This window comes from Rhinatrema bivittatum, chromosome 9, assembly GCF_901001135.1.
Source record: "Rhinatrema bivittatum chromosome 9, aRhiBiv1.1, whole genome shotgun sequence".
In the NCBI taxonomy this organism is placed as follows: Eukaryota; Metazoa; Chordata; class Amphibia; order Gymnophiona; family Rhinatrematidae; genus Rhinatrema; species Rhinatrema bivittatum.
This window is the reverse complement of record NC_042623.1, coordinates 17190574-17217898: the sequence shown is the minus strand read 5'-3', so window position 1 is coordinate 17217898 and position 27325 is coordinate 17190574. Positions and strand designations below refer to the sequence as shown.

General features: G+C 49.5%; 1 protein-coding gene across 2 annotated transcripts in view; it reads left to right on the top strand.

The window, feature by feature from the left end:
• LOC115098838 (splicing factor 45) overlaps positions 1-27325 on the top strand; it is a 41440-nt gene that overhangs the window by 5647 nt on the left and 8468 nt on the right. The window contains exons 5-9 of one of the 2 annotated variants that reach the window (XM_029615836.1): positions 9774-9871; positions 18077-18133; positions 19226-19364; positions 25244-25395; positions 26622-26678. In XM_029615836.1, the coding sequence (XP_029471696.1) occupies positions 9774-9871; positions 18077-18133; positions 19226-19364; positions 25244-25395; positions 26622-26678 (503 nt within the window). The remainder of the gene's footprint in view (positions 1-9773; positions 9872-18076; positions 18134-19225; positions 19365-25243; positions 25396-26621; positions 26679-27325) is intronic. The other variant, XM_029615837.1, reaches the window with a different exon arrangement.

Here is a 27325-nt window from a genome sequence, read left to right as displayed (position 1 = left end):
TTTGGTCGGCAAATCAGAGCCTTGTCTGCCTAGTGTGAAGGAGGTGGATCTCATGCCTCACATAGTGCTGGGGAGGAGCTGGTTGTCTTGGTACATGTGGGCACCAACAACATAGGAAAGTGCAGGAGAGAGATTCTGGAAGCCAAATTTAGGATTGTAGGTAGAAAGCTGAAATCCCAAACCTCCAGGGAGGCATTCTCAGAAGCACTTCCACGTGCGAGACCTCAGAAGCAGACAGAGCTTCAAAGTCTCAATGCGTGGATGAGACAATGATGCGAGGAAGAGGGTTTCGGTTTATTAGGAACTGGGCATCATGAGGGGAAAGGGGTGGCCTTCTCTGAAAGGATGGGCTCCACCTTAACCAGAGTGGAACCAGGCTGCTGGCACTAACCTTTAAAAAGGAGAGCGAACAGCTTTTAAACTAGAACAAGGGGGGAAAGCCGACAGTCACTCAGATGCGCATGGTTTGGAATGATGCATCTTTGAAAGATGCTAAGAGTGCAAGGAATTTAGGAAATCCCAGTAGAGAGGTTGCAGTAAATGTTAAAGTGGACCAGGTGTCTCTTAAGTAAAGAGCAGATAAAGCAGAAAGGGGCAGATTTTAATATCTACGCCCTATTTTATAACATGTGCGCGCAGCTAGAGAGGTGAAGTTCCTAGATGAAATAAATGACTGCTTCATAGAGCAACAGGTACAAGAACCAACAAGAGAGGAAACTATTTTAGACCTGGTCTTTAGAGGAGCATGGGATTTGGTGGAAGAGGTAACAGTGGTGGAGCCACTTGGCAATCTTGGAATGGAGGTGGTTAGAGCAGTGGGCAACGAACCAGGAGAGCAGGGTTCAAGACCCCCTGTTACTCCTCCTAACCCTGGGCAAGTCACTTTACCCTCTGTTGCCTCAGGTACAAACTTGGGTCATTTATGAAAGTGCTACATGGCGTTTTCGCATGCGAAAGCACCATAATGTTCGGTGCAATGCAAATGAGAAAAAGGGGAGGCTACTGGGGTGGGAATTTTGGCCAAGTGGGCTGGGCTCACAGTTTTGCGAAGCCGTTTGCACAGCTTTAACGCAAATTTTAACTACACCTTTTTCATTTGCGTAAAGCCGTGCGATAGGGCTTTATCGCGGTTGTGATGTTTTTCACACATGCTGTTTTGAGCTCCTGGAGAGCCAGCCAAGCTATCAGGGCCCTCCTGGGGGGGGGGGGGAAAGGAGAGAGCCTAGCCATGATGCCCTCAAGCTAGACTGGTATTTATATCTCTATAGGAGGCCCACCTAGTAACTGGAGGTGTGGTTTAGGTATTAGTGTAGGGGGTTAGGGGCCACTTTCACATTCAAAGTGAGACATACAAACAGATCAGTGCGCTCTTGTGAAGATTTGATGACCTTCGGAGTGAGGAAACTCACCCAAGGATGAGATTTGTGCAATGTTCTCTCATCCTAGGTAACATCAAGCTAGGTTGAGAGAACATTGCACAAATCTCATCTTTGAGTGAGTTTCCTCACTCCGAAGGTCATCAAATCTTCACAAGAGAGCACTGTTCTGTTCGTACGTCTCGCTTTGAATGTCAAAGTGGCCCCTAACCCCTACACGAACACCTAAACCTCATCTCGAGTGACTAGGTGGGCCTCCCATAGAGATATAAATATCAATCTAGCTTGAGGGCATTATGGCTAGTCTCTCTCCCTCTCCCTCCAGCTAGGCTGGTTCTCCAGGAGCTTAAACATGGTCCCCCCAGTGGTTGTATGTAGGAAATACATCAATTCTGGCACTTATCACAAAGTGTGAAAAAGTTAGCGCAAATTGCGATAAACTGCCTATTACCATAAAACACACCCCTTTTCCTATCGCATGCGATATTTAGTGCATTTTGATAAACCCAGGCCTTACATTGTAAGCCCTCTGGGGACAGGATCTCGGGGGAGATTCTGCCTTTCTCTCCATCGGGGAGGGGAGACTGATCATGCGACTGTGCCACAGGGGGACCTGTTTAACCCCCATGAGCCAGACCTGGATGCAGCAGATCCAGATATCGCTGCCATCCCTGATTCAGCGGATGACCCCGATCCGAATGAGATCCCAGCTCCAGAGGGGGACAACCCACACATAGTGCATTTATTCAAACATGAGGAGTTGTGCTCCTTAATTCCTCAAGTCGTGGAGGAGATGGGGGTGAAGGTCTCTCAGAAAGACTCAGCGAGGGGGTCAGTTCGGTTCTTGATAGTCTTTGGGGGCTGACGACCGTCTTTCCTTTGCCCAAAAAGATTCGGAAGTTGGTGACCCGGGGGTGGGACTTCCTGGATGCGGTTCTGAAAGTGGGAAGAGCATTGGCCAAACTTTATCCCTTGATGGAGGAGACCCTAGATCTTCTGAAGATTCCAAAGGTGGATGCCGCAGTTTCAGCGGTCACCAAGAAAACAACCATTCCCATGGTGGGGGCCACAACATTGAAGGATGTGCAGGACTGCAAGTTAGAGATTCAGTTAAAGCAGATGTTTAAGGTCTCTGCGCTGAGCCTGCGTGCTGCAGTTTGTGCTAGCTTGATGCAGAGAGCCTGTCTGTGCTGGGTACAGAAGTCCCCTGGCGCAGGACCTCCTGGAAGCGGCGATTCCTTGCAGGCGGGCATTGCCTATGTGGCTGACGTGCTCTATGACTTGGTGCGAACATCAGCACATACCATGGTTTCATCCGTGCCAGCCCTCAGGCTCTTTGGCTCTTCTATTGGTCGGTGGATTTATCCTCCAAAGCTCAACTGTGTATCTTCCCCTTTAAGGGGAAGCTTCTATTCGGGGAGTATCTGGACCAGCTTGTGAAACGTTGGGGGAGTTTAAGAGTCATAGACTGCTGGAAGATAGGAAGCCTAGCAAAAAGGTTTTCTTGCCTCGGGCTTGTTTCCAGGATGCTCACCGTTTTCAAGCCAACAGGGCTGCTGCTACCTCTTTGGTGAAACAGGGCTTGGGGCGACAGTCCTTTCGTGAATCCCGCTGGCCAGTCAGATGGTGCAGGTCAGGGCACCGGAGGTGGGAAGGTGAACCAGAGAAGCCAGTGCTCCCCACTTCTCCATAGAAGCTGTAGGAGGCAGATTGGCCAGCTTTTATGAGGAGTGGGAAAAGATTACCTTGGACCGTTGGGTCTTAGAGGTAATAAAGGTAGGCTATGCACTAGAGTTTTCCTGCCCCATCAGAGAGGCATTTGTGGAGTCCCACGTCTCCTCTCACAGCAAACAGGAGGCGGCCTTGGGTACCCTATGATGATTGCTTGCCTTAGAGGCTATAGTTCCCATTCTGTTAGCAGAGCAGGGGCAGGGAAGGTACTCCGTGTACTTAGTGGTTCCCAAGAAGGAAGGTACCTTTCAACCCATCCTCGATGTGTAGAAGGTAAATCAGTTCTTTCGGGTCCCATGCTGCCGAATGGAAACTCTGCACACGGTAGTGGCTGCGGTTCGCAAAGGAGAGTTCTTGGCCTCTCTGGACCTCATGGAGGCATATTTGCACATTCCTATTCGACAGGACCATCAAACGTGTCTTCGTTTCATGGTAATGGGTCAACATTTTTAGCTCTGAGCCGGAAGGGCTCAGAGCTAAAAATGTTGTCAGACCAAAGGGAAGCTTTGGTCTGACAACGGAGGCACGCACTTTCACCAAGGTGATGGTGGTACTTGCGGCAGCACTTCGCAAGGAAGACTTTCTGGTTCATCCTTACCTGGCTGATTCGAGCAAAGTCAAAGGAGGAGTGCAAGTGGTTCCTGCATAGGGTCATGGGCATCTTGCGTGCACTGGGTTGGTTGGGTCATCAGTCTCTAGAAGAATCACCTGGAGCCTACCCAGTCCTTATTGTACCTGGGAGCCCTTTTCGACATGTAGAAGGGCAAAGTATTCCTGGTGGCGGACGGGATTGTTAAGTTGCAGTTCCAGGTGAAGCGCTTGTGCCGACTGATGATCCCGACAGTTTGGGATTATCTGCAAGTTTTGGGATCCATGGCGTCCACGTTAGAGTTGGTGCCCTGGGCCTTTGCTCACATGCGGCCCCTGCAGCGCGCACTGTTGTCCAGGTGAAATCCTTTGTCTGAACTGTACCATCTCCCCTTGCCCCTACCTCAAGGGTCCAAATCCAGTCTCTCCTGGTGGCTGTCTCGTCCGAATTTGGAAAAGGGGGTGGACCTGGAGTCTCCGGTCTGGATGGTGGTTTCCACAGATGCCAGCCTCTCAGGGAGGGAGGCGGTGTGCTTGGGCCAGTCCGTTCAAGGACTCTGGTTAGCGGAAGAGAAGGCTTGGTCCATCAACCAGCTTGAAACGTGGGTGATCCATTGAGCTCTTCAGGCCGTCCTCCCCTAGTCCGGGGCCGAGTGGTTTGTGTATTTTCGGACAATGCCACAATGGTGGCGTACATCAATCTGCAGGGCAGAACGAGGAGTCCTGCCGTGGCACTGGAAGCACGCAGGCTCTTTGCTTGGGTGGAACCCCCACCTCGAAGATCTAGCAGTGTCGCATGTCGCGGGGTTGACAACGTGCAGGCGGATTTTCTCAGCAGGCAGCAGCTGGATCCCGGAGAATGGGCGTTGTCTCCCGAGCCATGGAATCACATCTGCACCAAGTGTGGAGTCCCCCAACCGGATCTGATGGTGACGAGTGTCGGTGCGAAGACGGAGAGATTCTTCAGCCGCAGAAAAGAAGTCTGCTCGGTGGGCCTGGATGCTCTGGTGTGTCCATGGCCAATGAGCTTCCTCCTGTACGTCTTTCCTCGATGGCCCCTCATAGGAAGGGTCCTTTGCATAGAGTCGAATCGGTTCTGGTGGTGCCAGAGTGGCTGCGGCGCCCATGGTTCACAGACCTGGTTCGACTCACGGTAGACGGTTCTCTGCATCTGGCCCATCTTCCAGGATTGCTGGTCATGTCTCGTGGCCTGGCTTTTGAGAGGTGGAGATTGCATCTGAGTGGATACTATGAGCAGTTATTTCCACTCTCCTGCAAGCTAAAAGACCATCTACGTCTATGGCATATGTTAGGGTCTGGAGGGTGTTTGAAAACTGGTGTCAACTGCATGCATTAGACCCCCTCCCCCCCCGACGGCAGAGGTTTCACATGTCTTGGAGTTCCTGCAGCGGGGGCTGTCTTCAGGGTTGGCGTATAACTCACAGGTGCAAGTCGCTGCCTAGGGGGCATTCAAGGGCAAGCATCATGGTTGTGTGCTTGCTGCTCATCCCGATATATCCCGGTTTTTGAAAGGGGTTTAAACATCTGCGCCCTTCTCCCTCCCAGTGTGCAAGATTTGTCCGAATTTGAACCCGATCCTGGTTCAAGTAATTTGCGGGGCTCCGTTTGAGCCTTTGAAGAGAGCGACCATTAAGGACTTAATGCTGAAGACAGTTTTTCTAGTAGCCATTTGCTCAGCCAGGCAGATTTCAGAGTTGCAGCCCTGTCTTGTAGGGATCTGTTTTTGCAGATTTACAATGATAGTTTTGTTGTGAACTGTTCCTTCCTTTGTGCCTAAGGTAGTGTCGTCTTTTCACGTTAATCAGACGGTGGATTTGCCGGGGTCTCCAAACTGGTCGACAGACTCCCCTAAGGATAGGGAGTTGCATCTTTTGGATGTGTGTAGGACTCTCTTGCGCTATTTGGAAGTCACTGATCCCTTTCGTTGTTCCGATCATCTATTTGTGGTATATGGCAGAGTAAGAAAAGGAGATAAGGCCTCTAAGGCTACTATCTCTCGTTGGCTTAGGGAGGTGATTACTTCAGCATATATTTGCAAGGGTCGACCGATTCCTGTGGGTTTGTGTGCTCACTCCACAACGGCGCAAGCTATGTCCAGGGCTGAATGTCATCTTTTCTCGCCACAGGAGATTTGTAGGGCCGCAGTGTGGTCCTCGCTTCATACTTTCACCCGGCTTTATCGTCTGCATATGAGAGCGCAGGATGAGTCGTCCTTTGGTGAGCGTGTCCTACGTGCGGGCCTTTTGGATTCCCTCCCAGTGAGGGGGCTTGGGTACATACCACTGATCTGGACTGATCTGGGTATGTTCAGGAAAGGAAAATTGGTTCTTACCTGCTAATTTTTGTTCCTGTAATACCACCGATCAGTCCAGAGGCCCGCCCAGTTTGACTCAGCCTGAAATTCCTGTCAACTCTTGGGACACTGAGAAGAAGAAGAATTTTGCCGGATTTCTTTCAAGCAGGATCCGTGGTGTCCTGCATCTTTTATCTTTACTTTGTTGTTTATAGTTGTGGTTGCACACGTTTACAGTTCTTTTTTGGGGGTTTCCAACCCTTAGGCCTGGTATCATACTTATTCTGGCTTGGGTACAGGTCAATACTGAGGGACTGCAGGTGGCTCTCTCTGAAAGAGAGCACGTAAGAAATTCCTCAAGGAAGCATTCGAACCTCATCACTGATGAGGTTTTGAGTACTTTGCTAGCAGCCAGTCTGTTTTTGTTGGACTGTTTTTTTGGGTTTGTTTTTTTTGTTTCTGTGTGTTAATGTTTTGTTTTATGCTTAATTTCTGTATTAGCTTAATGTATGTGACCCTATACCCCGCCCTCGACTTTGGAGGACATGGGCAGCCAATATTTGAAATAGATTGAGATCTGGTCCTGAAATCTGTCGGTGTATCTTCTGTGTTAGTATGACAGGAGGGCCGCATATTAAATTCCTGGCTGTTCCTTTCCCCTGCCCGTGCTTCCAGATTGCTGATATTTCTTCAGTGTTTACGCGGTACTTGTGGTCTGCAGCTGAAGGCGGACCTCGCATAAGAAAAATCTCCCAAAAGTTTCAGCATCACATGTAAGACACACAGAGCCTTCTACTAAAAGAAGTCTTCCTGCCTGCGTCTATGGGAAAAGTATTTCTTGATTACAGCTCTTATTAGTTGTGACCTTTCGCTGATCCTTACGAGCAGGTGCTTGTCTAATCTGTTGTTGTTTTATGGCCCCCATTACAGAGCACCTGTAGGCAGCTGGCAAGACCCCAGGGAGTCCTGAGCAGATCAGAGGTTGGGGGTGTCTGACACACCCCATGCTTTTTCTCATGTCAGGAGCCATGCAGTAGGCCGCTGTGCCCTATGCGTACCCCTCTTTCTGTGGCAGTTTCTGCTCCACGTGGCGTACGTGACTGCCAGCTGCCTTCTTGCCTGATGTACAATGGTAACTTAGTCATGTAGTACGAGTCTGCTGCCGCCGGCATCTCCTCTCAGACAGCGTGGCATGATTCACTAGTCCTGCCAGCTGCCTGGCATCAGCTCCCTTCTCTGGCAGGCTACTTCACATTGCTGATGTTTAGTTCTGGCATCTCTCTCTTAACAAAATTAATTTGTCCTTGTTGTATGATTAGCTAAATCCTTGTCCAGTTGTAATGAGGGGAAACGTGAGAGGTTTTCTTTAAGGATTTAAATCTGCGCACTTTACCGGCTGGCTCGAAAATACGAGAGAACTGTGTGCGAGGCGCTTACAGAGGTTGTGCTAAGACGTGTTTCAATAGAGCATAGCTCTGCCTGAGAAGATTTCCTGTTTAATCCTTTCAAATCTTTTTTTCGGCCGTGTGATGCGAGATGTTTAACCTTTATTCTGGGGGTCTCCCTCTCTCTCTGGCTGTTGCCTTCTTTGGCCATCATGGCAGGCTGTTGAACCGAGTTTGTACTTGAGGTGTAGAAATGATTGGAATATATTTGCACAGTGAGTGGTCCATCCACTCTGCCCAGCGAGTTGCCTAGGGTAATAGCTGCTGCTCTGGGAGGGTTACCCCTATGCCTTATGCCCATCCTTTAGTTGTTGGGCATCTTCGTGTGTTAATCCCACACCCTTTTGAAGTCCATTACTGTTCTTGTCTTCACCGCCTCTTCCAGGAGGGCATTCCATGCATTCATCACCCCTTCCATGAAGAAATATTTCCTGATGTTGGTCCTGAATCTCCCTCCTTGGAGCTTCGTATTATATCCCCTAGTTCTACAGCTTTCTTTCCATTGTAAAATGTTAGATTTTTTTTGTGGATCATTAATATCCTTCAGGTATTTAAGTCTATCTTATCTACACTGTCCCTTCTCATGTTTAGGGTATATATATTTAGGGTCCTTCAGTCTCGTCTCATAAGTCCAGTACAAGACCCCTCATCATTTTGGTCAGCTTTCTGTGGACCACCTCCATCCTGTCTCTCTCCTTTTTTTAGATACGGGCTCCAGAATTGAACACAGAACTCCAGGTGAGACCTCACCAAGGATCTGTGTAAGGACATCACCACCTCTGGTTATGCCCCTCTCTATGCAGCCCGGCATCCCTCTAGCCTTAGCCGCCACCTTGTCACATTGCTTCTCCTCCTTCAGATCATCAGACGCTGATCCGGGCACATCACTCTTTCATCCCCCATCACATACAGCTCCTTTGGATTTCCGCATCCCAGATGCATGCAGGACTCTGCACTTCCTGGCATCGAATCCCAGCTGCCAAACCTTCAACCACTCCTCCAGCTTTCTTAGATAACTTTTCATTCTCTCTCTTCCTTCAGGGATATCAGTCTGTTGCAGATCTTAGTGCCCTCCACAAAAGGACAACATTTTCCTTCCAACCCTTCAGCAATGGTGCTGACAAGGATCCTTGAGGCACTCCACTTACCACTCTTCTTCCCTCAGAGTGGCTTCTCTGTACCACCGCTTGTTGTCTGTCAGTCAGCCAGTTTGTAATTCATTGTGTTCATGAGCTTCCTATGTGGAACAGTGTTAAAAGCTTTGCTGAAATCCCCATAAATTATATCAAGTGCTTTGACCTTTATCTAATTCTCTAGTTACCCAATCGGAGATCAAATGAAGGTCATTTTGACATGACCTTCCTTTGGTAAAACCCTGTTGCCTTGGATCCTGCAGCCCCCCCCACCCCTACAGAAGGGTCCCATTTCTCTGGTGTCTCTGGGTGTTTAACGTCGGGGGTTGTTTTCATCAGCGTCTTGCATTGAGTAATATATTCCACAGTAATAGAGGAGCATGTATATGGTTTTTATGCTGAAAGATCCTGTGATGCTGTCTGATCAAAGCCTTAGAAATGGGCAGAGTGGGATTTAAGAGACATTGGGTTTCCTCGCTTATTTCCAGCCATAATGCAGACTCTGCTGTTTTGTCTCTTACCTTTACGTATGGAAGCCACCAATGCCTGTAAAGGCTGGAAGACCCCTTGGCCACACTGTCTCTCCCCTCATCCTCTTACTTTACAACTCTCCTAGTTTTGAAAGCAAAGGCCACCCTTCGCAGGGGACCTGGATTTGCTTGTGTGTTGGGCTACATTATCCCTAGCTCATTCCCTGCTGACCTGATGCAAAGCTCGCACAAATGTATTATGTTAGTTTAGTGATAAAAAAAAAAGTCTGGCCTATAACTTGTTTGACCTTTTTATAGTTTGTAGGAGGGAAACAACCCACAGAGAAAATTGTGCGAGAAAGGAGGTTTTTTTTCCTCACCAATTCCTAACTTGAACGCTTCTGGGCAAAAGCCTTGCAGTAGTTTTTTAGTGGCTCAGTGAACTTTTCGTTTATTCCCTCCTTCCTGAAGTTGAGGAAATTGAAATCGTCGGCCCAGAGATGCGCAGTTTTTAAAACTCTGCAAACTGCCTTGCAGGGGTCATGTACTACTTTAGCCCAAAATGTAAATCTAACCCTGAACGTAGTGCTCCTCCACAGAGTGTGTCCTGCGTGGGAAACTGCCGAGTCCTGACACCGAGTTTGTTTAGGGTGATTTTTATTTTTGTATAAGCATCCGTAAACAGGTGCTAAGCCGCCCTTGCTTTGGTTTATCAGGAGACGGAAGGACAGGCATGAAGCCAGCGGCTTTTCCAGGCGCCCAGACACCGAGTCCGATGAGGAGGAAGATTACGAGAGGGAGAGGAGGAAAAGAAGTAAGAGCTTTCACATCTTTGTCCTTGGCTGAATCCGGACTGTTCTCCCTCCCCCAGACCCGGTGCCTGTGCCGCTAGCAGATTGTCTCCCAGACGGGAGCTTAACGTGTGCCTCAGGGGTATGGGTTTAAGGAGAGCCTGGATTTAGGTGAATTAATCACCTGCAGTGAAAGCCAAGCAATGTCTGGACTCGCCTTTTATTATGCGTAAGTCCCCTGGTGCTTGTTTGTATCAGAACAGCTTTTAAAATGGCAGCCTTGATGTGTGCAGTGAACTGTCTGCGTAGGCCACATGTGGTAAGTGGGCTGCATACTGTGGTAGCAGATCACAGTAAGGTAATAAATGTGGACCTGTGCAGGGGTGCTTGAAGGTGAATGCCTTGAATTCATTCCTAAATAAATAAGAAGGGACTGAGTTTTGTTAACTTTGACCGTAAAAGGGTTTTAATACATGGGCTACCTCTTTAACCAGATCCAACCTTTCCTGTTCATACCCCAGATCAGTCCAGACAGGTGGGTTTTGCCTCCCTGCCAGCAGATGGAGACAGAAGAAAAGCTTTACTGACACTGCTCCGTAAACCAGTGAACTCCCTGCCGTCCCTCGGTGTTTCTCTGTCGCCGGTAGGTGGCAGAGGTGTAAAACCTGCAGATGGGAGAATTTAAAAAGAAGAAACGGGAAATTAGCAGGACTTTACTCCCAGGGGTTGTGAGGTACCTGGCGGGGCCGTCACCCTCCGGTTGAGTTGGGCAAGCAGAGGATTGGTGGCCCTTGAGAGCCTCGTCGGTGGATTGGTGGTGGGACTTTGAAAGCTGGCGCTCCAGCTCCCATGGGACCCCTTCCTCCCCGGCAGTGGCTTTGAAGATTCAGCTCAGGAGAGTATTCCTTTTGTTATTGGGTATAAAGTTTGTTTAAAAAAAAAAAAAAAAAAAAGACTGATGGAGAGGCAAGAGCCAGCGATGCTGAGAGCGGGGCGGACAGGGAGACCACCGCCCGAGGTTTGAGCAGAGCCGGGTAAGTCCAGGGTCGAGATTGTTGGTGCATTAAATCCGGTTGTGCCACCTCCCTTTAGTGTGTAACTGGCTGGCAGGTGGTGCTGGGCTGGTCGAGGTTGCTGAGGATATCGTGTTTCCTGGTGATAGGAGAACATCCAGGTGAAAGAGAAATCGGCAGAGACAAAAATCTTTGCTGCAGTGTTAACATCTTGGAAAGAGAAGTTGGGAGGGGGGGGGGTCTGTGAATTGGGCAGCGATGACCTGTGCACTGCTCAGTTCTATAGATAGTGAACGGATCTCCCTGTTTGCATACAGTCAGTGGTGTCTAAGTCTGCAATGGCTACCGTGAATTATATAGTGCCAGGGGTCAGCCAGAGCAGTCTGGCCCTGCTGACAGCAGTGACATGGTTCCATGGCCAGAGTTTTCTGGGCACTTGCCCCTTATGTTGGAAACTAGCAGTCCCAGGGCCAGTAACACACCCTTATTGTAGTCCCATGCTTGGAAGGTTACCCGGCTTTTTCCTGAACACCAGTTCCAAAGGTTGTAGGAGAGCTGTTAGGACTCAGATAATACAGTAAACGCACCTTCACACATCATGGAAATAGAATGCTTAACGCCAGGATCCCAGCAGTCAGCCGGACACTGGATCAGCCAGTGCGGCTATGTTTTCTATATTATACTTTTCAATCCTAGTGAGCTCAAACCATGTTCTAGTATCATCATTTGCTAGTTTTCCTTGCAGCCCGCATAGTGTAAATCTGCAGCTCATCAAATGTTCAGACTGCCACCTGGAGTTATGTATTCTTAAATATAAACCTAACAGTAAACAGCAACCTGTTTAGCTGGACACATTCTCAGAATTTGACTAATTTATCTAATAATCTGACCAGAAGGGCAGAAACCATCTGTTCCTGTTTGTACCCTGGCTCAGTCCAGACGAGTGGGTTTATGCATCCTTACCAGCAGATGGAGGCAGAGAACAAAACATTGAGGCACTGCTACATAACCGAGAGCGCCACCTGCAGTCCCTCAGTATTTCTCTGTCTCCAGCAGATGGTAGAGGTGCACTCCTGAAGTCTGGAGTTTTCAAGAAATTTTAAAAATGAAGAACTGTGAAAATTTCGGCTCCCCGAGATGTTAGGATCCTTCGTGGGCCATCCCTTGGGTAGAGCAGGGGATTGGTGATCGCTGGGGAGCACTGCCTTATCTTCAGGGGCGGTGATAGCTGGTGGTTCCAGTTCCCTCATCCTCTCTGGGTCCATGTCGCCTACCTGGGCTCAGCCATCTTCACCAGAAGCAGGGAAGTATTTTCAGTGTCCCTTTAAGTAAAAAAAAAGTTGAGGAGGAAAGGGACGGTGCAGCTTAGGCTGTGCTCCAACGGCTGGCTTCAGGTTTCACTGCTGGGAGGCAGGTCGAGGTGAGTGGAGCCGAATGTGTGTGTCGGGGCCAGTGGGCTTGGTTCAGCACCCGGACAGCGCCACCTGCAGTGCTTGCGGGCAGGGTTTATTTTTAGGCCCCTTTTGTTGGCATGCCGTGCAAGAGTTTGCCTCAAATCGGCCGCGCTTTGTGGAGAATGCGCCTCCGGAGGTGTGGGGACCTCAGCGGGCACCCTGGGGGACAGCAGGAACCCAAATTTGGTGGGGTAGGTTTTGAAGGGGGGGGGGGGTCTGAAGAACCGGCGGCCATTTTGTGCGCACATGCTGGGAGCCAGGCTGCTGTTTTAGGGCCTCAGGACTCCCCTCCCATACTTTTTTCCTGCAGAACAAGACCCTGCTGACGGCAGGGCGGGGGAGTAGCCGCAAGGGAATGCGGATCTGGACCCTCCTTCAGGTCGGAAACTTTTTCCCCGCATTTCTCCTTTTGATGCATAAGGCCTATTTGGCCAGGAAGGGAGATGGGACCAAGAGGCCTTTGCCCTAGGAAGTCTCAGGCAGCAAGGAAACATAAGCAGACAGAGTCCGGAGGTTTCCTGAGGCTCTTGGGTCTTAAGAGGGCCGTGGTAGTGGTGGAAGACCCGTCTGAGACAGTTGATCTGGATCGGGTACAGAGAGGTTCGCTGGATCCAGGTAGGGACCCTGTTGGTATGGCACGGGATCCATTGCTGGATCCGGGTCAGGATCCTAGCACTCCTGTAGGGGATCTATGCAGGATCCGGACGAGATTCTGGCTGAGGATGGGGATGATCCTCGGGTGGTCTGTTTGTTCCGCAGGGAATAGTTGGACCCATTGATCCTCCAGGTTCTGGAAGAACTGGGGATTAAGTCACTCAGGAGGAGTCACAGTGAGAGGGTGAACCCAGTCCTGGAGGGATTGCAGGGGCCCCCTAAGGCTTTCCTGTTACCTAAGATGATGATGAAGTTCTTGGATTGGGAGTGGGAATCTCCTGAAGCAGGCTTGAAGGTAGCCAGAGCTATGGCCAAATTATATCCCTTGCCGGAACAGACCCTGGAGTCGTGGAAGGTTTCCCCGGTTACCAAGAAGACTACCATTCCGGTGGCAGGTGCAGCGGTGTTAAAGGATATTCAGAATCGAAAACTGGAAATCCTCCTTAAAAGGTTGTTTGAAGTTTTGGCTCTGAGCCTGCATGCAGCGGTTTGCGGCAGTCTGATGCAGAGAGCCTGTTTGTGCTGGGTTCAGAAGGATCACTGTAAGAAGTCGGGATCAACTGTAGAGGTGGTGCAAGCGGCCCACTTGGAAGCAGAAGCAGCCTATGTGGCAGATGCCCTGTACGACATGATTCGGGCTTCCACCAAAAGCATGGTCTCAGCAGTGGCTGCAAGGAGAGACTCCTTTGGTTATGAAATTGGTTGGTGGATGTGTGGTCTAAGGCCCAGCTGTCTAACCTCCCTTTAAGGGGAAGCTGCTGTTTGGAGAGGATCTTGAGCAGCTCATGAAGCAATTGTGGGAGTCTAAGGGTAACAAGTTGCTCGAGTACAAGAAGAACCCCAAGATGTTTTTTTTCCTCCACATTCTCGATTTTGAGAGGCAAGGAGGTTTCGCGCTGGCAGGAGTTGGGCGCCGGCTGCCCCAAAACAGAGTTCTGGCCGGCAGCAGTCCTTTTGAGCCCAACACAGGCCCCCCGAGGGACAGTGGGTTTCCAAGGTGGAGGCGGGAACAAGATCAGGCAATGAAGGCATGCGGGTCCACTCCTCTCCAGAGGCCATTGGAGGGAGACTGACCCTGTTTTATGAGGAGTGGACCAAGATCACATCGGACTAGTGGGCCCTGCAGATGGTGAAAGAAGGCTATGTTTTAGAATTTTCTCAGCCGCTCAGGGATGCCTTTGTAATTTTCTGCTGTAGGAGTCGCTGCAATATGTGCAACTTCTGCAAGCTATTGTTCCAGTGTCTCTGGAAAGGGACAGGGTCGTTATTCTGTGAACTTCGTGGTGCCCAAAAGGAAGGCACTATCGGCCCATTCTCGATCTGCAGAAGGTCAATGAGGCCCTCTGCGTGCCACGCTTTCAGATGGAGACGCGCACAGTGATAGCGGTGGTTTGCAAAGGGGAGTTTCCAGCATCGTCGGACCTGTCAGAAGCCTACCTCCACATCCCCATTCGGTTGACCACCAGAAGTTTTTGAGGTTCATGGTACTGGGGAACACTTCCAGTTTCAAACTCTTCCTTTGGTTGGCGATGGCGCTGCGCACTTTCTCAAAGGTGATGGTGGTAGTGGTGACGACTCTCAGGAAGGAAGATATCCTGGTGCACCCGTATCTGGACAATTGGCTGATACGGGCAAAGTCAGAGGTGAAGTGTGTGCGCTCGGTCCAGCGAGTACTGCAGCATCTGGAGTCGCTGGGCTGGGTGACTAACCTTGCGAAGAGTCATCTGGAGCCAACCCAATCCCTAGAATATCTGGGAGCTCGCTTTGATACCTGGCTGGGGAAGGTGTTTGACTATGGAAAGAGTCCTCAAGTTGCAGAATCAGGTCCTTCAGTTACTGGACTTGTCGGTGCCCGGGATCTGTGATTACCTGCAAGTGTTGGGTTCCATGGTATCTACTCTGGAGTTAGTGCCGTGGGCCTTTGCTCACATGCGTCCTCTGCAGGGGTCTCTGTTATCCCATTGGGATCTGCTTCGGAAGAATTTCAGCTTCCTTTACTGTTGCCGGAGGATGCCAGGTCCAGTCTTTCGTGGTAGCTGTCTCAGCACAGTCTGGAGAAAGGGATGGATCGACTGGGTGTTAGTGACCGTGGATGCCAGCCTCTTGGGCTGGGGGATGATTTGCCAGGGGAAATCAGTCTAAGGTCAGTGGCTGCGAGAAGAGGCAACTTGGTTTATCATTCAGCTGGAAACCAGAGTGGTGCGCAAGGCCTTGTTAGCGTTTCTTCCGCTCATTCGGGACAAGTTAGTGCGAGTGTTCTCTGAGAATGCGACGACAGTGGTGTACATTAATTGGCAGGGCAGCATGAAGAGTCATCTGTTAGCACTGGAGGCGCAAGAATTGTTTGAATGGGCAGAGAAACATCTGTGGTGGATAGCTGCTTCTCATGTGGCCAGAGTGTGCAGGCGGACTTCCTCAGCAGGCAGCGAGTGGGAGTTGTCGACAGAGGCCTTCACCTTGCTGCAGACAAGGTGGGGCAAACCAGTGGTGGACCTCATGGCGACTCCAGTGAATGCCAAAGCGGATCACTTTTTCAGTCGCAAAAGGGAGGTTGGATCAGAGGGCATCAACACTCTCGCTCAACCATGGCTGGCACTCCTGTTGCTGTACGTGTTTCCCCTGTGACCTCTTGTAAGTTAGGTGCTGGGGCGCAACGAACTACATCCAGGCAGGATGATTCTGGTAGCACCCGAATGGCCACGGCGGCTGTGGTTTGTGGATTTTTTACATCTGGCAGTAAACTGTTCCATTTGCTTGTCTCACCTCTCGGGGTTGCTGCGACAGGGTCCCATGTTTTCAGACTGGGAGGATCGCTTTTGAGAGGCGGCAACTTCGTTTGAAGGGCTATTCTAAACCAGTGATTGCAATTTTGCTGCAGGCAAGAAGACCTTCCACTTTGATGGCTTATGTCAGAGTATGGAGAGTCTTTGAATCTTGGTGTTGGCAGAACAGGGTGCAGTCTTTAAAGGTCCTGGCCTTCTTGCAGAGCGGTTTAGCGAAGGGTTTGGCCTTCAGGTCCACTAGCAGCCTTGGGTTCCCTTTGTGGCAGGATGCAGGGTAGGCCATTAGTGTTGCATCCGGATGTTTCGTTTTCTGAAAGGAGCAAAACATCTGTGTCCTCTGGTATGGAAGATCTTTCCAGATTGGAATCTGAATTTGGTTCTTCGTGTGCTGTGTGGTCCTCCCTTCGAACCAATGCGGAAAGTGTCGTTGAAGGATTTAACCCTGAAGACTGTTTTCCTTGTGGCTGTCTACTCGGTTTGGCGAAAATCAGCTACAAGCGTTATCGCGCAGGGATCCCTTCCTCTGCTTTTCAGGGGATGGAGTTTCCTTACATATGATTCCTTCTTTTTTACCGAAGGTGGTATCCTCCTTTCACCTCAATCAGGTTGTCAAGCTTCTGGCCTTTCTGAACTTGATGGCCGATTCTCCGATGGCTAGGGAACTTCAATTTTTGGATGTGCGTTGATTTCTTTTGCAATATCTCAAGGTGACCAATGCCTTTCGGAGATCAGATCATCTGTTTATCCTGTTCAGTGGAGCAAAGAAGGAAAATAAGGCTTCCAAGGGCACTGTTGCTCGTTGGTTAAAAAAGATGATAATGTTGGCTTACATCTCTAAGAGCTCATCACTTCAGGAAGGGTTGAGAGCACATTCCACCAGGGCGCAGGCAACCTTGTGGGTGGAGTGTCAGCTGCTCTCTCCAAAGGAGATCTGTCGTGCGGCGACATGGTCTTCTCTTCACACTTTTTACCAAACATTACTGCTTGGATGTGCGAGCCCCAGAGGAGGCTATGTTTGGGGAAAGTGTTTTGCGTGCAGGTCTTTCGGGTTCCCACCCAGAATAAAGGGGCTTGGGTACATCTCGTCTGGGCTGCTCCGTGGTACGAACAGGAAAGGAAAATTGGTTTTTACCTGCTAATTTTCATTCCTGAAGTACCACGGATTAGTCCAGAGACCTGCCCCCATCTGTCGAAAGACTTCCTGCCTTCTGGATATGGCTTCAGAATATTAAGCAGTGTACATAGTTTGGTATAGTTTTTTTGGTTAAATCAAGGAGGGGCTAGTTAAGTCTCTGTTCACCCAAAGTTTATTGGGGTTTGTTAAGGTAGACAACTTGGCTTGGGTAAAGGTCAATATTGAGGGACTGCAGGTGGCACTCTCAAAGTTTTGTCATCTGCTGGTAGGGATGCATAAACCCACTCGTCTGGACTGATCCGTGGTACTTCAGGAACGAAAATTAGCAGGTAAGAACCAAATTTTCTGTTTGTCTTTCTAAGTAGAAACTGTGGGATTATTTCATTCACTGCTGTATACAGGATGGCTTTGTCCTAGTTTCTGTTTTGGTGATGTGATTATCATTGCTGTCCTAGGCAGGTTACAGGCTGGGGGTGTCAGTGTGCAGTGTGCTCAGCTCTCCTTTTCACATGCTACTGGAGGAAGAATTTTGAGCTTCCTCTGGGAGAAACGATTAAACGATTGGATGGATCAGTCCATTAGACCTGACCTGTGAAATGGGTTCTGAGATCTGATTGACAAGAACGTGTTTGGACAGTTAAATGCATGTGGCTTTGAGTGTATCTAATGTGAAAATCAGTGCAAGTCTACACCTTGGGCAGCTCAGATTCCTTGACCCGGGTGCATGTGGGTGAGCAGAACAAACACGGGTTTGTCACCTGGGTTCTGGGATAGCTTATAGATTATCCCACGTTGGCATCAGAGGTGGAGTTCTGTAACCTGACTCATAAAGATGCTACCTAAATCCAAATTGTTTAAATTTGAAACAAACACTATGGCAATTGCTTGCTCTTGACATTTGATTTCCTTGGAGCTGTCTGAGTCTTTACATTATGGGCCAGTTTTTGTTCCTGCCAGCTGTGAACAGCAAAGCCTACGTTTAATAAAGTAGGACCTGACCACGACTTCCTGCTTTTCTTGGAATATGTTGGTGGATGAGCTCCTACACTTTGGGACCTGTAAATATTGCTAGATGCAGGGAAACCTGTAACGAAAGAACATGTCTTCAGTCTTAGAGCAGCTCCTGAATCATGCACCTGCCTATGGTCCAAGCCTGTTTCCCTCCTCTGATTAATCTCTTCTCTTTTAGGTATGGGAGGAGCCGCCATCGCACCACCTACTTCTCTCATGGAGAAGGACAAAGAGTGTAAGTATCCCACCGTTACCTGCCTCTAACATGACATTTGGTTTCAAGTAGGGTGAGGCTGTAATGCATATGTTCTACCACTAGGTGGCAGATCTTGACTTTGTTCTGCACATAATGTAAACCTCTTGCATTTCATACAATTCCAACGTCATAACATTTTTTTAAATTTTCCTTTGTTTTTGTTCTAGGAAACTTGTGAAGTTACATTAAACTGTTTTTAAAAGCTGAAATTAGAAATAAAAGCAGAGTAGAGGAATTTATTGATTTGAGAAAATTAAAGCAGTGTAACTCTTCTTTTCATGACATAATAAAGCTTTCCACACAAAAAAATACCCCTTATAGATGTAGTCCAGTCTGCAGATAACCAGCAATAACCATTATTTGATTGTCTGGTCTCAGATCTCTGGCTCATTCTGTTATGAGCACATCGTGGTCCTGGCTGGGCAGAGGGTAGGAATACGTCACAACAGAGAAATGGAAAATTCTTTTAAGCACACCAAAGCCCCCTGCTGTATATGAGTTTATTTGTAAGTGCAAGCTATTCCTGCTTCTCTGTTCTCATGAAGATGCATGAGAAGGGTCATATAAACATTGCAACACATGGCAGGCTGGGCTGAATGCACAGATAAGTGCAAATAAGGCCCACAACATGCACAGAGTTTAAAAAAAAAAAAAAAAATATTCCACAGCAATGTGTTTTCCCTTAGAGAAGTGTAACCCTAGCAATAGCATCAAACCCAATCCAGTGAATAAAGCAAACATACCAGGGGGGATGTTCAGGAAGCAGGCAAGCAGCAAAGTTATCCCGATTACTTTCGCCCCATATTCAGCAGAGCTTGCCCGATAAAGCTGTCAGGATGGTTTTGCCACTCGCCGACTTACTGAATATTTGGGCGGGTGGGGAAATTTTGGGAGCCTCTCTGTCCATCAGCTGTGAGGAGGAGAGACTCTCACCTCCTTCCATGATGTGAATTCACTTCTGATCCAGGAATCAAGGAGCCAGTCCTGGCTCAAGTGAAGTGAATGCTTAAGTGTTGAGTGTATAGCAGCCTTGCATGTTAACATTTGGCGGCATGTTCTGTCTGCTCTCAGCTGTTCCTGCTCCTTATGAAGACGAGCCGAGGTCGCGATCTTCAGGCTCTAAAGCCGCCGTCCCGCCCCCAATCTACGATGAGCCAGAGAGACCGCGATCTCCAACAGGCCCCAGCAATTCCTTCCTTGCTAATATGGGGTAAGCATTGGTCATTCTGAGTTCCCTGTACGTACCCAGATCAGTCCAGACCTCCTGGATTTTGCCTCCCTGCCAGCAGATGGCGACAGAGTGAGTTTTACTGCTACTTAACCCCGTGTGCCACCTGCAGTCCCCTCAGTATTTCTCTGTCTCCAGCAGATGGTAGATGGTGCAAAACCTGAAGTTCTGCAGTCTGGGCAATTCCTTTTAGATTTTGAGCCTTCCTCCAGGTTGGTGACCTTTTAGTACCCTCGCTCCTTGATCCCTCCTCTTCACGAGGCTGCTTAGACGGCTGCAGGCTCTGGGTAATTTTTTTTTTTTTCCCCGAGTTACCCTATTTTTGGTTCCTCTGTTTTTGAGCTCTATTCTTCAGCCTTGGGGGAGTTTTCAATAGTTTTTAAAAATAAAAAAAAGAGAAGAGAGTCTGAGGCGGCAGCACAGCTCTCCTGTGTGGGCGACTTCCTCCTCTTTCTCGGGTGGCTGAGCTGTTTCACTGGGGTGTTTTTCCTTCTCTGAGGTAGGTTCCCCGACTACGGTGATGGGGGCTGCGGGTCGGCAGGCCATGCGTGCGGCTCGGCGCATTCGCGCTCAGTTGGCTCAGCTTGTGCTCCGGCTGTTCAGCGGGCGGGAAGGGCTCGTCTGACGGCCGGGTGTGCGCAAAAAAAGAAATGGAGGGCTCCCGCTTGTGTTCCGACATTGCTGCCGGGTTCGCGCGGGTGGGTGAAGATCCTTTCCCGCTCAGCACGGGAACAGTGGCCATTTTGGATTAACTTTTGGCCGTTCCTGTGTCGGGGGGGGGGGGGAGGGGGGTGGCTCCCCCTCATTTGTCTCTGGCATGTTGAGGCTCTGAGGGGGAAGAGGTTCATGTGCTGCCTATCCCGGGTGCCCCTTCAGGTGGGGCTGGGATTGCTAAGCCTTTTTCAGCTGATTTTGTTTTGCTGCTGCATGAGGCTTATCTGGCCAAGCAACAGGGCAGCCTGGATTCTCAGTCCCAGTCGTCGGAGGGACGTGCTGTGGGGCCCGGGCAGGAAGCGCATTTCCTCTGGTCAGGAATTATTGGGTCCTCCTCCCTGTTCAGGCCCAGTGGGGGACGACTCGGAGGATTCTGAGGATTTCCCAGTGAGGACAAGGGAACCTGCTGGCAGTGATGTGCAGGTAGATCAGGCAGCAGGCGATATGGGTCTGGAGGGAATCCGGCCCCCAAGGGGGGATGACCGGAAGACAGTGCATCTTTTTTTGAAAAGAGGAACTTGGCCCATTAATTCCTCAGGCTTTTCAGGGGCTGGGGGTTAAAGTTCCTTAGGAAGATTTCTGATTTTGGAAGGTGCGGATCCGGTCCTGGATGGGCTGAGGGGTCCCCCGATGGCCTTCCCTTATCACAAGTCGGTGAAGAGGGATTGGAAAACTCCACAGTCAGGGTTAAAGGTGGGAAGGACCATGGCAAAGCTCTACCCATTACCCGAGCAGATGCTGGAGCTTTTCTCACTTCCTAAGGTTGACGCAGTTTCAGCAGTTACCAAAAAGACGAGCATCCCCGGTGGTAGCATCTGCAGCGTTGAAGGACATGCAGGATCGTAAACTGGAAGTCCACCTCGAGGATTTTTGAGGTATCAGCCCTTAGCTTGCGTATGGCTAGTTGTACTAGTTTTATGCAGCGAGCTTGCCTGCGCTGAGTATGGCAGGCGCAGGAAAGTCTCCCGAAGTCAGGCGAGGTGGTGTTGAGGCGGTGGTGGCTTTACAGGGTGGATGCACTCTATGATTTGGTTCGGACGTCGTCTCAGATTATGGTGTCGGCGGTTTCTGCCAGGAGGCTGCTTTGCTTGCGTAACTGTTCAGGGGACGTATCTTCTAAGCCTGTTGGGTTCACTTCCTTTTAAAGGCTGGTTCCTGTTTGGTGAGGACCTAGAGAAGGTGATAAGGGTCTCAGATTGCCAGAAGACAAAACCTAAGGGCAAGAGGTTTTTTCAGGTCCATTTCGTTTTCAGGACATTCGGAGGTCTCATCCGGCAAGGGTGGCGCCAGGTCCGCAAAAGCAGTTTTCCCTTCAGGGTCAGTCCTTTCGGGGAGCCCGGAGACTGTTCAGAGGTGCTGCCGGTGGTGGTGCAGCCGAAGTTAATTCCTCACAGTGAGGCGAGACTGGTCCACTCCGTCGTTCCTTTTAAAGGTGGTCGCCTGGTTCGGTTCTGCATGATGTGGGTCATCATTACTCAGGACCAGTGGGTTGTCAGTGTGGTAAGAGACGGCTATGCTTTAGAATTTGCTCGTCCGGTCCGAGACTTGTGTTTGGTTTCCCCTTGTGGTTCCGTAGACTAACAAATAGCGGTTCGAGAGACGCCGGACAGTCTGTGAAAGCTGAGGGCGGTAATTCCAGTTCCCTGCAAGGAGGTAGGCTTGAGAAGGTATTCCATTTACTTCATGGTCCCAAAGAAGGAAGGCACTTTCTTTCGATTCTCGATCTAAAAAAGGTCAATGCAGCTCTCAAGGTACCGTGTTTCCTTATGGAAACCCTGAGATGGCAGTTTGCAAGGGAGAATTTCTGGCATCTGTAGATCTAACGGAGGCTTATCGCCACATTCCCATTCAGCCAGACTCGCAACGTTTTCTGCGGTTCATGATTCTGGGTCAGCATTTTCCATTTCATGCCCGTCCTTTCAGTTTGGCCATGGCACCACACACCTTCACCAAGGTGATGGTGATGGTAGCAGCGGCTTTGCGTCAGGAAAGGTTCTGGTGCATCCTTATCTGGATGTCTGGCTTATCAGGGCAGAGTTGGAGTTTCTTTGTCGCCATTCATTTCAGAAGGTTGTCGGTATTCTCAAGTCACTTGGCTGGGTGTTGAATTTGGCAAAGAGTCGCCTGCAACCGACACAGTCCTTGGAGTATCTGGGAGCTTGGTTCGACACTCTGGAGGATAAAGTGTTTCTCATGGAGGAGCGAGTTCGGAAACTGCAGGGGCAGGTTCGTCACTTGTTAAAGTTACTGATGCCCAAGGTATGGAACTATTTGCAAGTTCTGGGCTCTATGGCTTCAACCCTGGAATTGGTGCCATGGGCGTTTGCTCATATGAGACTCTTTGGCACGGTGGAACCTGGTCTCTGAGGAGTTTCACCTTCCTTTGCCATTCGAGGGTGTCGTTCAGGAGAGTCTGTCCTGGTGGCTTCTAAGTTCCAATCTCATTCGGGGGAAAGACCTCTAATTTCCAGAGTGGGTAGTGGTTACTACCAATGCCAGCCTCTCTGGTTTGGGAGCAGTTTTTCAGCAGCAATCGGCCTAGGGTTGCTGGTCCATGAAAAGACTGCTTGGTCTATCAATTGGTTGGAGACCAGAGTGGTGGTCCGCTTAGCCTTGTGGGCTTTTCTGCCGTTGGTGAGAGGTCATTTGTTACGGATCCTGTCTGACAATGTGACGACTGTAGCTTATATAAATCATCAGGGCGGAACCAAGAGTCTAGCGGTGACCCAGTAGGGGCAGGAGTTGATACTTTTGGGGGAACACCTGGAATGGATAGCGGCGTCACACATCACCGGGGTCGAAAATGTTCAAAAGGATTATTTGAGCTGCAGGATTTTGGATCCCAGTGAGTGGGAGTTGTCTGAATCGGCGATGCAGCTCATTCGCGAAAGGTGGGGCTCCCCACATGTGGATCTAATGGCAACTCGTCAGAATGACAGGGCGTTTCGGTTTTTCAGTCGGAGAAGAGAGCACGTAGCCGAGGGCATCGATGCTCTAGTAGTGCCTTGGGAGGTTCTTTCCTCCTTGGCCGCTTGTGGACAAGGTAACGCATCTCATAGGCATTCAGGCGATGTGATTTTGGTGGCCATGTCACCTGTGGATCGCGGATCTATTCAACATGGCAGTGGATGGCCTGATTCGCTTCGATCACATAGCGGGCATTCTTCGTAAGGGTCCCATAATTTCAGACCAGGCCACTTGCTTTTGTCTAGCAGAATGGCTTTTCAGAGGCAGTGATTGAGACGTAGGGGCTATCCTGAGGTAGTCGTTGCTACAGGCCAGGAGGAAATCTACTAACCTTTCGTGCATATGGGTATGGAAGGTTTTTGAGTCCTGATGCTGCTCTAACGCGGTTTGGCCTCTCATATCTTTGGTGGCTGACATTTTGTCTTTTCTGCAAAAAGGTTTAAGTGTTGTCTCTGAGCTCGCTTAAGGACCAGGTGGCAGCTCTGGGTTGTCTTTGAGGCAAAGTAGAAGGCTCTACTTTTATCAGCTCACCCAGATGTAGTTCAGTTTCTTCGGGGGATGAAGAATTTGTGTCCGGCCATGCGGAAAATGTGTCCACCTTGGAATCTTAATCTGGTCCTCAGAGGTTTATGTGAGGCTCCTTTTGAACCATTCAGAAGAGCTACTCTTAAAGTTGTTTTCCTGGTGGCCATATGTTCGACTCGAAGAATTTCCTAGTTGCAGGCTTTTTTTTTGCCGTGATCCATATCTTCAGATTTCAGAGTCGGGGATTTCGTTGCAGACAGTACTTTCTTTTTTTACCTAAGGTGGTCTCCGTGTTTCATATGAATCAGACAGCGAAACTTTCCAGCTTTTTCCTGAGTTGGATGCCTCCGCTCCTCATGCCAGGGAGCTGAAGTTGTTAGATGTGAGGAGAGCCTTGTTGGGATATCTCAGGATGACTAATGACTTCCAGAAGTCGGTTCATCTCTTTATTCTGTGGAGCGGGCCAAAAAGAGGTTTGAAGGCATCTAAGTCTCCTATTGGACAATGGCTTAAGGAAGCTATTGGATCCACTTACATCACTAAGGGTCTCCCAGGGATTGCGTGCTCATTCTGTGTTCTTGGGCGGAGGCTCAACTAGTTTTTCCGCAGTAGATTTGCAGAGCAGCGACTTGGAAATCACTACATACTTTTTCAAGGCACTATTGGCTGGATGTGGGGGAAGCGGTTTTCCCATCTTTTGGCGAAGGTGTTTGAGCGGGACTCTCCAGGTCCCACCCTGAGTAGTGAGCTTGGGTACATCCCAGGAGTCTCGACTGATCGGGTACATACAGGGAAAGGAAAATTGGTTCTTACCTGATAATTTTCATTCCTGTAGTACTACAGATCAGTCCAGGACCTGCCCGATTTGGTAGAGGGGGTGAGTCGTCCGCTCATTCTGCTTTTATAGTATGTAATACAGGGTTGTTTAAATAAGATTAATTAGTTGAAGAGTTTTTTCTGGTTTTGAAAGCTTTGAGATTTTTGGATAGATTTCTTTTTTTTCTCATTCTGGCTTGGGTGCAGACCGATACTGAGGAGCTGCAGGTGGCCCACGAGGTTAAGTGGCAGTGTCTGTAAAACTTTCTCTGTCTCCATCTGCTGGCAGGGAGGCAAAACCCAGGAGTCTGGACTGATCTGTGGTACGACAGGAACGAAAATTAGCAGGTAAGAACCAGTTTTCCTTTGGGAAACGATTGCTCAGTCCTAGCTGCCTGGCTTACTTTTAGCATTGCTGGTTGTGCCTATTGCACTACAGCCAGGCTATGCTAGTGTTTAAAATAAATAAATAAATAAATGGCCCAGCTGCCATGTTGGAGACCTTAGTTTAATTCATAGGCCCATCTCCTGTTCCGTAGGTTGACAGGAGTTGGGGAGTCTTGCAGAGGCAGTGTCTACAGTCCCCTGTGAAGCTCCAGCATTCGTTTACCAGCTGGCTCAAGGGTATCCGTTTACTGTCCTGAAAGGAAGCACAGCCCGTACCTCTCAGCCAGAGGACCGGGCTAGACAGGGGGAAGGGAAGCCTGTGAACCCCAGCTCATGGCACTGGAGCCCTGGTTCGGACAGGATCCTAGTAGAACTGGAAGTCCGAAGGAATTAGGAGGAAGCTGTCAGGCAATAAAATGTTAAGACAGTGTTTCTTCTTCCTCCTGTAATAGAGGGACTGTAGCCCACAAAATTATGCAGAAGTATGGTTTCCGAGAAGGCCAGGGGCTGGGGAAACACGAGCAAGGCCTGAGCACAGCGCTGTCGGTGGAAAAAACCAGCAAGAGAGGAGGCAAGATTATCATCGGAGATCTGGCAGATAAAGGTACTTCAGTTCATTAAGACCTTAGTGAAGTATTCAGAGAGCACCTAGATGTAGCGCTCAGGTGGGGCATTTATTTGTTTCAAAGCTGGGCAAGCATTTGCCAAGGATTTTGATTTCCATAGTAAAGATGGGCTCTGCGTTAGAGCCGGCGCGATGGCTCGGCTGCTAAGGGCTCGGCACTGCCTCGCCAGGGTCCCCGCTTCAATCACGGGGTTGGCTGGGGACGGGGATGCTGCGGAGGCAGCTCTCTCAGTCTCCAGGAAGGAAGGGGGGGTTACGATCAGTGCTGGGTGCAGGGTTCGAGGGGGAGCCCCGGTGCACGGTCCCTGCACTGACCGGACTGGGTAATGGTGGAGGTGGAGGAAAAGTACCCGGGCGGTTGTGAATGGAAGCTCCCAGCCCCGGCTCTGACTGAGCTGGAAGTGCAAAGGAGCTAGGAGAAACTATTGGGTCGTTAAAAAAAAACAAAAAAAACAAAACAAAACCCCGCATTCTGGAAATAATCGCACACCGTGTGGGACTTGTGTCTTCGCTCCCTGTGAGTAATACGACCACGGTGTGGGCAGAGCTGCTCTTAGGTTTGTTCTGATTTACCTTGGGGAATCGTGCCTGGCATCGTTTGCCTCGGATTCGCCCAACCCTCCTCCCACCAGGAAATTCACGGGATTGACCACGGATGTTGGAGCTGCAGTACATCTGAAATTGTTTTAAACCTGCAGCTAGATCAAAACCCAAACCAATCGGGCTGTTCCTTTTCAGACCAGATTGTGTTTAATTTTCAAAATACGTGTTTGGAAGTTGTGTGAGCCACTCCCATTTCTTATTGCCCTAGCAACACTAATACACTTTCTACCAGGATTATCTTGGTATTAAGCACCTGTGAGTTTCCCCTTTGATAAGTATTTACTGTAACTTAAGGATCTGGGATGGTTTTCTTAATTCCCCACCCCAAGAGTCCAGCTGCTGCCTCCCGTTTGTGGGGATCAGAAGCAGAAAGTGTCTCGGCCCAAGCTACTGATAAGATTTGTGTTGCTTTGCAACCTAAAAGCTGAATAACAAAGGAAGAGATGTGGGCAGGAGGTTGGGAGAGTTTGCATGCGAGTGTGTGCCGGAGGTCTGCACGGAGGCCCCGTTGACCCGGCGCTGCGTGGAAGGCGCGTGACTGACGTACACGATGCACCTTGTCTGTTCTGCAAAGAGTTAAGACCTGCAAGTGTTTTGAACAGAAAAGAAAGGAAAACCAGGAAGCGCCCCAACAGAGGATGCAGCTGCGGGCTTCTCAGGTAGGGCCACCTTTCACCGCTTTGCTTTATCGTGCCTTGTGTCCGAATGCCGTGTAGAGAGGATTTAGCCAAACAGCTGTCTGTAAAATAGCCATGTGATGTATGCCCACCCTCTTTTGGTCTTATTCCTGGTTCTCTTTTTTTGTGTTATGAAATAATTTTGTCTACTTAAAAATCAAAAGGGTGGGCATCTTCTATTTTAGCTGAACTCTCTCCTAGCTGTGTCTGGGTCCTTCCACTATGAGTGGGCCCCCCTTGTGGGGACTATCACCCCCATGATGGCATGAGCTCTCACTGCAGAGCTGACTCCCAGGTTTAAATGAATGAGACCCTGGCCCTGTGCTCCCTAAGGGACCCCCCTTTTTCCTTTAAAGGCATCTGAGGGCCACTCTAGTGAAGGATAAGCCATGCCCTGTTCAGCTGAACTGGTCTGGAGAGACCACGTGTGTGTGTGCCCTGGAGACAGCTGCAGAAACCATCCTGCTCCCCATTTATTTTTTCTGTACCTCTCTCCATTTTGGTACTTGGACGCCTGTTGACAGCGTGAGATCAGCTCAGGCTTTTGAGCTCTTTGCACGTGTGGTTTTTATCCTTCCGTAACACAGCACTTTATGTCTTCTGGTTTTCAGCTTAGCATGCCTGGTTTT